Genomic DNA, 13,312 nt, shown 5'->3' on the forward strand with positions numbered 1-13,312 from the left:
TTCAGTGTTTTACCTTCTATACAAGCCACACTAGTAGTAAAGCCAAACTACCAGCCAGGTAACCAATTGCTATAAGCCCACAATGCAGAGGTTTTGCTAGTAAATGCACATAAAGGAGTAATACCCAAACTGAGTTTTGGGCTCTGCACCGAGCCTATATTTTAAACGACATTGCTGCAGGAGATTCAGGACCACTACAATGCTAGGAGGTAAGTTTAGTCTTTATTTAGCCCACCAAGAAGACATAAGTTCATCTGATGTGGTTGCTGAATGTTTATTACAAGTGAAATTACAGATTCACACACTAGAGACATGTTACAAAAATGCAAAACCTACTCTGACAAGCAGTTTAAAAACAACAATATTTGGATCTTACAGCACTGATTAAGTTTCTTACAACTTGGCATCTTCGCTGTTATGACATACCAAACTGGTATGCCTTCCTCACAGTTGAGGCAACTATACCCTTGAATGTAAGATTGGTGCAGTATGAGAGAGTCATTCCAATAAGACAATATATGAAAGCAAATTTAGATTACTTTTCCTCCAAGGCTTTGGAAGACAGGAAGCACTGCCTTAATGGCAATCTTTGTGGCTATGACCCCATGATTGCAGCCAACTAAAATGCATTTGCCAGAGGTGCATAATATTGAGACTTCCTGGAATGCATATATAGTGATAAATCCCAAATGGGGCCACAAAAAAAGCTCTGCATTAAGGCATAGTTCAAATACAAATGAACTTACAGAGCAGCTGAGCCACCAGGCAGCAGCAGCACCAAGTCTGTTTAGAAAATTGGTTTTAGTTTTTCTAATCAAGAGATCCATGTGAAAGATTGTGGCCATAAATATAAGAATGCTCCTAGATTACTTGTGTAGAACATGGAAACTGTAGTTCCAGACTGCTAGACAGCGACAATTGTCAGTTGAGCAAATACTCTTTTGTCAGGCTCCATCTTACTGGGTGGTTCCTTCCTCCCCTTTGTGTTCTGCATGCTGCAGCCGACTGTATAAGGGACCCAATAGCCAGTTGACTGGTGTTTTACCAAGATAATTCATCACCTCATCCAGAGTCCCCTTCATTTTCTTCAGCTGGCCTCTGCTGCTGGTTAAGAGCTGCTCAGACACATCTCTGAAGGTGGTGGCCCAGTGGAAGTTCTGATAAATGTTCCAAGGCATTATGTAAAGCTGATGGATCCGGTTCTGAATGTTTTGAGGCAAGGCTTGGATGCTCAATACCAGGGTAAAGCAGGTGTTCTTAAGCTGGAAACCCAGGTCCTGGGCTATATATAGGAAGAATAACTCCAATTGCTTTAAAAAAACAAACAAAAAAAAACACAATCATTGGTATATATCTGGTTTATTCAAACTATTTATGAAAAGTTGCTGTGTTCCAGATTATAGCCAGAGACAAAAAACTGAATAGTTACCATTTAGCAGTATCCAACATGACAAAGCAATAGGAATGGATACAAGGAAAAATTTCCTATTCCGACACCAAGCATGTCAATGAGACCCAGAAAATTTGTTCGAAACCCTATGGTATGTGTTAAGTGAAGCTAGGCTGTAGCTTTAGTCCAATATGTCCTCATTAATATAAGTTAAATCAAAAACATGGCTCACTGACTAGTATGTGGAGGTAGCTTGTCCATTTAAGTTACTTCAAGCTTCAAGTTCAGTTCTAATAACCCCTCCCTCTGTTTAAAACTCCCATTTCTGTTTGTTAAGGGTATTTTGATATGCTGCCCTATCTTGGAAGTTCAGGGTGGTGTATAATTTCTACTTTCCCTCTGTCCCAGGTACCTGGGGTATTGGGTGGGTTAAAGCGACTCAGGTTCCCAAGGAGCAGAACTGGGATCAAATCTGCAACCTCAGGGTGCTAAGGCAGCAGCTCCAGCCACCCCTCTACTCATTTCCTCTAAGCTCACTCGACAGTCATCCTCCCTCTAGAATTTAATACATGTGCAGCCCATATCCAGCAACTAGAAATAACTAAAGCATCCTTGCAGGGCTATGTAATTTTCACACATGCCCTATTTGGAAAGCAGGCTCTGGGCCAAGAGTGATAAAAATGCAGACTAGTGGCACATAAAACCCTTCTGCTCTTAAAAGAAGAGTATGGCAATGGAAGGAATCTTCTATTCCTGTAGGGATAGTCACAATTTGAATTTTGTATGACAAAATATTCATAGCTTTACTTTTATTGAATTAGTTGGAGGGTGAACTTCATGCCTAGGAGGTCCTGGTGTCATATTTCTGACTGACCTATGTTGAGGTATGTGAAGGGATATTGTGATGGTAGACATGATGTGCAGATATTTGCCCCCTACCCCACATTGCTATCCCAAGTATTTGCTGAAACACAACTGTCCTACCTTCACTCCAGGACCATCTACTCACAGTAGCAACAAAAGCACCAATATGGACAAGAGCCTTCCAGCCTATGTGCATAGAGGCATTTTGGTTGCTCCTGCGAGTTGATGGGCCTGGAAGCACAGCAGTGGCAACAGCAGAAAGGAGGGGGTTAAGAGGTTTTGAGGAGAAATGTTGCATTGGTGGGAGAAGTGAAGAGTAAGGGAAGTGTTAGACTAGGTAGAAGGGGAGAATGTAATTGGCACTGTAGAGACTAGTAAGAGAATGTGTCAAACTATAGCCCTGGCCCTTAGAGCTTTTTTTTTTTGGAGGGACCACCATCTCCATCTGTGACCGACTGTCTTCGTCCTGTACCCCACTTCCTTCCCATTAGCTGTATCCTACCTACCGAGTTAGTGGAAGAAGTGGTACTGGAGGATTGGAGAAGGGCGATGTGGTCCCTCTCCACAAAAGTGGAAGTAAGGAAGAAGCAGGGAATTAGAGATCGGTAATTCTAACTTCTATGGTAAGCAAATTAATGAAAATGCTTTTAAAACAGAATGGTGAAGTTTCTGGAATCCTGTGGATTACAGGACTGGAGGCAACATGGATTCACTAGAGGTAGGACTTGTCAGACAAATCTGATCAATTTCTTTGACTGGGTGACCAGAGAATTGGATAGGATGTGCACTAGATGTGGTGTATTTAGATTTTAGCAAAGCCTTTGATAGTGTTACACACAGATGTCTAATATATAAACCGAGTGCCCTTGGAATGGGTCCCAAAGTGATGGGCTGGGTCAGGAACTGGTTCAGTGGAAGGTGACAAGAGGCTAGTGATCAATGGGGAATCGCTTTGAGGAAAGTGGTGCACCTCAAAGTTCTGTTCAAAAACAATATTGCTAAAGGGTTGTCAGGTAAGATTTGCCTCTGTGAAGATACCAAAATCTGCACTAGAGTAGACATGCTGGATGGTGTGGTGTGAACATGAAGAAAGACCCAATAAAACTTGAAGAAATGCAAGTTCATGCATTTGGGCTGCAAAAACCCGAGGGAATGGTACAGTTTAAGGGTAAAGAACTTATGTGCAGATTGGAAGAACGCAACTTGGGTGCAATTGTATGTGATGATCTTAAAGGTGGCCAACAGGTTGAAAAAGGTGTCAGTAAAAGCTAGAAGGATGCTAGGTTGCATAGGGAGAGGTATGTCCAGTAGGAAAGAGGTGGAGGAAAGGCAGGAGAGGGGAGATACGATAGTCGTTTAAATACCTACATAATATAAATGTGCACGAGTCGAGTCTTTCATTTGAAAGGAAACTCTGCAATGAGAGGGCAAAGGATGAAGTTAAGAGATGACAGGCTCTGGAGTAATCTGAGGAAACAATCTGAGGAAATACTTTTACAGAAAGTGTGGAACAGGAAGAGGTAGTAGAAACTGAGACTGTCTGAATTCAAGAGGGCTTGGGATAGGCACATGGGATCTCAGAGATCTGTGGATGGGCAGACTGATGGGCCATTTGGCCTTTATCTGCCATCATGTTTCTTTATGGGCACATATCTGGCTTCCTCCATTGCAACTAACAAAATCCAATGTTTAGTTCAGTGTTAAGCAGTAAGGACATGTGTCATCTATCTGAAAGAAAATGGAATCCCCTACTTTTCTAAAGTTTGCCTTGACCTCATCCAACTGCAAGATTCTCTACTCTATAGAATCTGGGAACTCTTCCCACAGAAAGAGTTGTGCCATATCTCTTGAACCCTTGATCTGACTTGGCCAATTTTCTAACTATAGGTTTCTGCTTTGCCTAAATGCCCTGTTACTTTTGCTGAAAAAAAAGTCCAACTTCATGGAGTTTAAAGGAATAAAAAAAGGGAAATATGCTCCAAGTCAGAAGGTACTGAAGGCAATTTTATTTGCACTGCCTAGTATTTGCAAAGCACTCAGGTGTATACATCTAGATATTCACCTCAAATCTGGGAGCTTCTTCATCCTGCTGTCCCGCATTTTCTTTCCATTCTACCCAAGACTGGTAGAGACTCTTCTGAGCATCGTTAACAATCTTGGCATATTCCATCTAATGTAGAACAAAATATTGATTCAGCACTGCCCAGACCTTTTGCACCAAGATAATTGAAGCTTTAAGTGCAAGCCTGGGGTCTTAAAAATCCCCAAGACAGATGCACCAAATATACCCAGTAACTAAATTCCCAGAAGTTTAGTTTTACATGTTTCTAGTATACACAGATTTAAGATCAGGGTCATCCAAGTAGATTCTTACCAGACCAATGGTGAGGGAGACCTGAGCTATGGCATTTTGGCTCTTGCATTTGGCATCTTTGAAGCTCATCAAGATCTGCTCATATGTTCGTTTGTGAACTTTGGAGGACAATAACCACAGTCTAATGTAGCTTGGCTTCTGTGTTGCAGCTTCAAATCCTTCCACTCTGGTTTTGGCTATGAAAATAGAAATCCAGAAGCCTTATGAATTTAGCAGCTAGTGTTGGGAAACCATGTCAAGAGCTCCAGCCGTTGATATTTGAAAGCACTCCCTCACCCGTACAGACTGCTACAGAATCCTTTAATCCAAAACCTAGATCTCAGATCAGAATTATACAGCTGAAGCAGAACAATTTACTGATAACAGCGATGTAGTGACAACTATTAAACAGGGTTGATATACAGCATAATTTAAAGCTTCTTGCTTACAGTAACAATCGTGTGGTCCATCCAGTTTGCCCAAAAGTCAAATCAAGGCAATGTTGAACCAACAAGCCAGTATATTACTACATTTCCTAAGCTCCACTATTAGATGTGTTCCCCTCCCCACTGAGATATACAAGACCTATACTCAGATGACAAAATGACATAAGTATTTGTTCCTGATCCATCCTTGCCATTTTCAGGGCTAAGACCATAAGTGTGCTAGCACTGTCATCTTGACATTGGACCATCTATTTTACTGTCCTTTAATATGTAGTTTTTGGAAGTCAATATGGGGACAGATTAACACTGTACTGAGTCATCGATCCCATTGACAAATGTAGTCATATGTGGGAAGTTAATAATAATAATAACTTTATTTTTGTATACCACCATACCCCGAAGAGTTCTAGGCGGTTCACATTAGACAGAGATTACAAGTGGTTATATATCAAATTGAGCACAGAGTTGCAAACAGCAAGGAGAGAGTAGCTACAAGTGGTTATATATCAAATTGAGCACAGAGTTGCAAACAGCAAGGAGAGAGTAGCTACAAGTGGTTATATATCAAATTGAGTACAGAGTTGCAAGGAGACTGATAAAAAAGCTGGCTACTCCTTATGACCGGGGTAGCCCTACAGATGGTTACTCGTAATTGGAAAAATTGCGATCACCTTAATTTTTCTTTTTGGTGGGCAAATTTATGCTTCTGCTATAGGTATGAGAAAATGAATGCCGATATGTTGGGGCATAGCACATTTAATTTAATTTGGGGCCCATTGACTTATTGCAGGCACTATGTATACAGCTAGGTACCATACTAACTAATTCAGTGCCCATGTCCAAAACTATACATAGGATGAACTACCCATGCGATTAAAGTGAGGTTGACTGAGCACAAATCGAGAGTTAATACTCATAGTGAAGTATCCCTTCTGGAGGATATGTAACCATTATCTCACAGATTTAAAATGGAGAGTACTCGATGCCATTATAGTTGGGTGGGAGGGTGGTATAGAACGCACGTTAAATCTTAGGGAACTTAGATGGATGTTTGAACTTCAAACGAAGGCCCCTAGTGGCCTGAATGAAACAGATTGGATGGTGCAGGTAGATTGCCGATTGTGGTTCAGTGTCCCTTTAAAACATTTCCTTTGTGTTTAGATCGGTTGCTAGGTGCTATGGCACTGTGGTGATGTCAGATGAGGGAGGATCCATTTAAACGCTCTTTGAGAACGCTGCGGCCATCTTTGGATCGCCAGCAGCTGAAGTTAAGGAAAAGTTAGTCTTCATGTAAAAAGATAAATTGTAGATGAATCTATTTAATAGTGTTTTAGGAATATTAAATTATAAATTGTAGGTGAACTTATTTAAAATATAAACTGTATTTTAGGAATAACTAAACTTCCTTTATTTTTGGTTTCTAACAGTTCCCAACCTTGATAAAGACAGGCGAAACGCGTCGGGAAGGGGAACCTGTAGCAATAAAAGCCTAAGTCATATGTAAATGATAAGATAACTAAATGAGAAGTGGATAAAATTAAAGTAATATTGATGAAAAATTAATAGTTAAAGGGAATGAAGACTACCACCACTGCCAGTATCGTATGAACTGAGTGGAAGTCTGAACTAAATTAGTCTTTTCATATTTGAATTTGAGCGTTATGGTGAATTAGTGTTGAACATTACAAGGGAGACCAGAGTGATATGTTCACTTGAAGTTAGGAAAGCAGTACAACTTAATGCCTGAAGTTTCTCCAAGAATGTAAATATTCTACTTATATACTTTCCTTACCGGCTTCCTCTGCAGTTAGAGGGAGATAGTGGTCCACAAGAGCCTCAGACTTGTTCAGTGCTGCATTTACCCCAGTGCTCACCATCTGCATCATGTGGCTGCCCAGAATAGTGTTCATGCTGCCGCTCAAAGTTGCCTTGGTCACTTCCATTACTCCATTGATTGTATGGGCAACAGAATCCTTAGCATGAATCAGCATATCTGTGGCATTAGCAGCCATCTAGAGATATTGGATACATCAAAATAAAAAATTACAGCTGGACAAGAAGAACAGAACTCAAATGCCATGTTGGTATTTGATTTTAGGACTCGCCACAGAAACGGACCTCACCCTATGCCTTTTCCTGCTAATGGACTACATAGGTTAGACAGGACAAAGCACATCGTTGCTGCTTCTTAACACTTGCCAGGTCAAAAAGTAATGCTCTCCTCCACACCCCCACAAGTCACTTATTAAAAAAGTCTGAAAGGCACAGTATAGATTGCAATCTTTGGTCCTATACAATCTCGGATGAGTGATTACAGTGTGAAATAGTTTTAACTAAATTTGAAGAGTATGCACTTATATTTAAGATGAGTATGTTTGATTATATTGTGTTTTAGATCCATTAAGCTTCAGTGCAAAAAGTTGGCTTATAGTTGTGTGGAAAAGGCTTTATGTCTTAGGTTGAACTATTAGGACATTAACCTTTGGCCTCATCAGTTGACTGGGGAGATTTCCAACCTATTAGCCATAAAGTTACTTTGCAGGTTATGCCTCAAGTTTTATTATTTTGTCTATTAAAATCAATTACTGCCTTCAAAACTGAATTTTTGCAGTTACCCTTCCTCCCAACACACAAAGCTACAAGCGGTAGGAACTATGACTTTCCACTGCACTGAAACCCCCTCCTGGGCCTGTTATTGAAAGAAGTCCCTGTATGGCTAATTTAAGCCCTTTGCTCAGAGTAGTGTACACTACCTCACCTTATCAACTGGCTGGTAGAGGATGGGCAGGTTTGCTTCAATTCTATCCAGGCTGCCACAGGCATAATTATTAGCAAGGGCAACTGTAATGAGAAAAACGCATTAAGTATATTTTGAAAACTGCTTAATAAATACTATGGAAATCCACCATTTAATATTTTAATAGGCAAGCCTAGCATAGTTCACACCATCTATTTATGATGATCAAGACCAGCTCTCAGAGAAGCTGGAGAATATAGAGTTATGATGATCAAGACCAGCTCTCAGAAGCTGGAGAATATTCAGTAGAACACAAAGTAGATGAGTGGGAAAAGTTGTAGACACTTACAAAATTAGGCAAGTTGGCCAGTTTAATTTAGAGGTCACAGGAATAGAGTATATCCAGCTTTTGCAGTACTATCTAGACAGTGACATTTCCTATTTACATACAAAGAAAACTTAAGATACTATTAGACAACCAATTAACTATGTACAAAGCTATTCTATGCTGCATTGAAAATTTTGGGTTGGGGATACAGCATAGACTAAGCAATGATGCCCTTGTAACTACTCTAGGTAAAGCCACCAACAGGCTAGTTATTGGTAAAAAGTGTCCCCTGAAGGAGATCCTAAAAATCTGTCTAAAGCAAGGGGGCAAAACCTAGCAATAAACTTGTCATGAGATTAAACACTAGAGCTAAGGATATCAATCGTGGAAAATCATCAATTACTTGCAGCATAGAAGTAAAATTCTGAAAGTTTGCATGCTGCTTGGTTGCCGCAAGTTCTTGTGGAGCCATGAGAACGTGAAGCAGCCAATCAGCTAGTGGGTCTGCATGGGCAGGCATGAAGGAAGGTTGCTCCTTCTGTGGATCACTGCTGGACCACCAGGGATTCAAAAGGTACATGGGGAGGGGGAAAGAAGTAAGTCTTAGTCAGCTGGGACATGAGGCAGGGAGATGCCTCCTGTTCCACTGCTGGACTACCAGGAATATAACGGGCATTCTTGGTGGGGGGGGGGGAAGGGAGGGATGGAGATAAATGTTGTAGAAGTTGGCTGAGGCAGGAGACTGGAAGGATCCCTTGTCCCAGACCACCAGTTCTTATGGCAGGCCCTTGAGAGGGGGGGGGGGGGGCAGCACTGACCTAAATATAAACTGAGACACCTGTTTTAGGCCCTAAAGTCTGTTTGTATTTGAGTATATATGGTATATGTACCACATATGCTTAGAAAGTTGTGTGCATAAGTTCTAATTTGGTGCCGATAATTGTTTATTAATTGGTATCTATACAGATTTACCAATTAACTTGCACACAAATCAGCAATCTGCACAGATTTGCTGATACAACTTTGTTCAGAGTACATAGAACCTTGGGGTATACGCAGAACTTCATGACTTGCAAATCCTCTCTCTAAAGATACCTTCAGCCTACAAGATCAAAGGCAAGTAGTATGAATCTAAGCAAGCCTATGGCTCAACTCCTCTTACCAGCTATCTACAAGAACTGACTCAAGCCTTGCTCCAATCCTACCCTTTCCTTTTAGGGTTGGTGAACAGTGTAGCAGCTCTATGAAAACCAAATCCTTTGGTTGTAATCCCATCCTTTTTTCTAGGATGCTACTTCTGCAATTAAGCCAGTGTTCTGGTTTAAACTTATTCTCCTCTAGGGAGAACCGAGTTACCACATCTGGTCTTTCCCCCTCAGTCTGAGGTAAACAGCACCAGAGCTCTTATGAGCCTCTAAGAGGAGAACTCATGCCTACACTCATCTTAAGAGGCATTTGTTTGTAGCTGGACTGCATCCCAGCCACCTGAATTCCGTCATCACCATGAGCACAGTTCATTTAAATACCTGTATTTTTATATTTTACCTATTAATGGAGGTTGTCTAAGTAGTTTCAGGTACTCAAGCATTTTTCCTTATCCGTCCCAGAGCACAAGCATAAAATAAAGACACATGCAAAAGTCAGATCCCATTTCTCCTAGATTCCTTGTGATTGACAAGACAATCATTTTGAGATACTTCATACTCCTCTCTAAACTGAGCGAGAGGCCTCCAACTGCATTACAGCCAGTGGGAGGGTGGTAAGTCAATATTGCTTGGGAGAGGCAGAGGCTAGCAGAGCATGCCCATCCCTCACAATTAAGATGCAATAGTGAAACAGCACCCCATCCCCTTACATTGGCTGGCTAGGCTGGATTGTAAGTGGAGAACTCCCACTCTGCTTAGAACAGTGGTCTCAAACTCGTGGCCCGCCAGATATTATTTTGAGGCCCTTGGTAAGTTTATCATAATCACAAAAGTAAAATAACAGTTTGATCATATGTCTCTTTAGCTATAAAATTACAATATTATTATTATTATTATTAAGTTTTAGCCAAAAGGAAAGATTTACAAACTATAAAGAGTTTTACCTCATGCAAAGTTGTCCTTTCTTTAATAAGAAATTAACTATTTTTTCTGAGGCCTTCCAAGTACCTACAAATCCAAAATATGGCCCTGCAAAGGATTTGAGTTTAAGACCACTGGCTTAGAGGGAACAGTGGTACTTGAAGTATCTGCTCCATGTGGTTATTCACCATAAAGTTTGTGATACACAGGTCTTACAACCCACCTTAACCTCCAAAACATATTTTAAGATGGTCTTTGGGCTCATTTAGCTAAGAGTACAGATAAGGATAAAGTACAGTCTATGGGAGCTTGAGGAGTTCTGCAACATTGAGAAATTGGTTTTTAAGTTTGTGAAAGACTTGGCCGTCTCACAATGTGAGAAAAGTGCTCATTTGATACTATTCTAGTTTGTGTCATTGTCCTCTACTATTGTAGAACAGTCTTGGTATGATCAATGACAGTGCCCCCTTTTGGATTTTTCTCTAATGTACAGTCCCCATCCCCCTGTGTTAAAGGGAGAGAATTACCCGTTATTGTTGCTCAAAAATTTTTAACTCCACATTAATCGATATCTGCTTTTTTGTCAGATAAAGCAAACTCCCTGATTAGGTGATCAGATATCACTTACTTTTGGGCTCCAATTTTTGGATGATGGGCTTTGCACTTGTGAGGGCTGCAGCAGTGATGGTCTTTATCCCCTTCTCTGCCACCTCACAGGCAGACTTCAGGTATGGATGGTTCTCTTTTGTACTGGTATAAGCAGAAGACACCATAGCACAGGTAGAGCTGACCAGTGGCAGGTTAGCCACTCTCACCACCACATTCTGTCAAGCAAGATTTACATGCCATTAGAAATCCCATGGCCGAAGACCAAGAAACAAACAAGCTCTCAAACCTTTTACATACCTGTTGTGCTACAGCTGCTACTGAAGCCATTTCTATTTAAAAGAGACAATATAATTAGTTTAGAAAAATAGCAGTTTAGATGAATCAGTGCTTGTGTGATAAACACCTTTAGAAGATGACAAAATGTAACAAAAGCAGTCTCTCTAGTCATTTATATTAATGTTACCTTTTAAAGCAATGAATATATGGTCATAGTAACCATAACTCTTACAATATCACATCAGCTGTTATAAATGACCTGATCTACCCCAAGTCAAAACTTTCCGGACACAACAGCTTGCTTCCAGAAATGCAGCCTAACCCTCAGTGTCATAGCTAGCAAGCGACTACAGACATTTGTATATAAATAAGTTTTGCCGCTAAAGATTACAAGGACTAGAGGACACTCAACATTACAAGGAAATGCTTTTAAAATAGGAGGAAATCTTTTTTTCACTCAGAATATTTAAGCTCTGGAACGTGTTGCCAGAGGTTGTGGTAAGAGCAGATAGCATAACTGGTTTTAGGAAGGGTTTGGATAATTTCCTGGAGGAAAAGTCCATAGTCTGTTATTGGGGGGGTAAAAAAATATGGGGGAAGCCACTGCTTGCCCTGGATCTGTAGCATGGAATGTTGCTACTCTTTGGCCAGGTACTAGAGACCCAGTAAGACTATTCTTATGTTCTTACCAGCCTGGTTAATATAGTTAGTAAATAGTCATGGAACAGCTGTAGGACCTACATTATATACTTAAACAGCAGGTTACAAAGTCACTTACATCCCATTAGAGTTACTTGATTAGACACCACCATTCTATAAGCATCCAAGTAACATGGCAAACACCAAAACACACTACAAGTTGTGGCTTTTACTCTCTGCCAGAACATATGTAGGGCAGGCACATTTGGCAATTACTGAAGCAAAAAAAGCCAGGTGTTGCTACTCTGGCCCCAATCAGTCTTAAATCTGTACAATTTAGAAGAACTGTATTAGGAAAACAAAGAGCATACATGACAAAAAAATGTTAAGAACTCATAGTATACTTGAAATAGCATAAAGCTAGAGAGGTGAGTGGGGGAAGGGGGAACACCAGCCTGAGAATAGTTAAATTAATGCAGTTTCTCACTGGCAGGCAAAAGAGCTTTCACGGTGGACTTAGAGCAGGTTAGTAAAAGTAACCAGCAATAGCACACCAGAGTGCTTTACTTCCAGAAGTCAGGAAGAGAAAAATGAGAATAGAAGGTGAAACATACACAATGTGTTTATAATGTTAAAAGATTTTATGCCATTATCAAGCTAGACCTCACTTAAGCACTCCATCAGTCTCTCATCTATACCTTTGACTACATGGAGTACAAGACAAGAACATGTTACCTATATATTGAAGTATTTAACTATATGTATCATATCTCTCCTATCCCTTCTATTTTTCAGGGCATAAATGTTCAACTATACCCTGGGCCTAGAAGAAAAGCTGCATATAGACTAGCTCATGATTTAAAGACTGGGATAAAGACTACATTGCATTTGAAAAAAAACAACCCCAGATTATTTACATCTGCAGATAATGCAGTTTAGTAAATCTAGCTTGTGAATGTCCTACATGCATTGCATTCTCTTGATACAAATACTACAGGCCACCTAGAAAAAAAGCTTTTACTTCTCATCTTCCTAATATTAGATTCTGTAATATCCTGAATCCCAACCACAGATAAACATTCATATGAGAGAAAACAAGGCTACATTTAAAGCAACCAGAGCAGTTTACACACAAAAAAAAAATACTAATGACTAGTTATTACCTTCCTCCTTGGATCAAATGCAAAAGTAACTCCTCCTTGTGCTTTCCTGTCTTCTTTTTATAGGAATGAAGAGGGGCGGGGCTCTATGGATTAACCATCTTCCTGCCTCTTGACTTCTCTGGGTATTTTCACAGTTTAGCTCTTTCAGTCCTGCTTTTTTTTTTTCCTGAGCTAGTTTGTTTTTATGTTTCAAGTTATCTTTACCATCTCCCTTGTTTTGGATTTTTTTTAACCCAATAGACATAAAATGGTTGGGAGCAATGTCTCCAAATGGGTTAGGTTATATGGTATCTAAAAAAAAAAAAAAAAAAAGCTTATTGCTGAAATGATTTGCAGCTTTATGTTGCTGAGCCTTCTCATATATTTCTGCCTTCCATACCTATACTATTCCAGAAGAAATCTCCAGCCTCATCTGAATCCTCCACCCCCTCCATGGGTATT

General features: G+C 40.2%; 1 protein-coding gene across 2 annotated transcripts; it reads right to left on the reverse strand.

The window, feature by feature from the left end:
- Positions 1-249: 249 nt before the first annotated feature.
- LOC117348082 (perilipin-2-like) lies at positions 250-12,992 on the reverse strand. 2 transcript variants are annotated; one of them, XM_033919758.1, is made up of 8 exons: positions 12,872-12,992; positions 11,091-11,122; positions 10,813-11,008; positions 7,812-7,894; positions 6,846-7,065; positions 4,629-4,804; positions 4,317-4,424; positions 250-1,310 (listed from the first exon to the last, which is right to left on the reverse strand). In XM_033919758.1, exons 2-8 carry the CDS (start codon positions 11,118-11,120, stop codon positions 957-959), a joined length of 1,167 nt encoding a protein of 388 aa, XP_033775649.1. In that variant the 5' UTR covers positions 11,121-11,122; positions 12,872-12,992; the 3' UTR covers positions 250-956. The 2 variants fall into 2 exon arrangements, with proteins under 2 accessions (XP_033775649.1, XP_033775641.1); XM_033919750.1 differs by lacking the exon at positions 12,872-12,992 and adding an exon at positions 12,730-12,751.
- Between the last annotated feature and the right edge of the window lie 320 nt (positions 12,993-13,312).

Source organism: Geotrypetes seraphini, chromosome 1, assembly GCF_902459505.1.
Source record: "Geotrypetes seraphini chromosome 1, aGeoSer1.1, whole genome shotgun sequence".
Lineage (NCBI taxonomy): Eukaryota > Metazoa > Chordata > Amphibia > Gymnophiona > Dermophiidae > Geotrypetes > Geotrypetes seraphini.

Coding starts and splice junctions, on each gene's coding strand:
- LOC117348082 (XM_033919750.1), bottom strand. Junction 11,009..11,090: donor TAGCAGCTGTAGCACAACAG/GTATGTAAAAGG, acceptor CTTGCTTGACAG/AATGTGGTGGTGAGAGTGGC. Junction 7,066..7,811: donor TCTACCAGCCAGTTGATAAG/GTGAGGTAGTGT, acceptor CAATATCTCTAG/ATGGCTGCTAATGCCACAGA.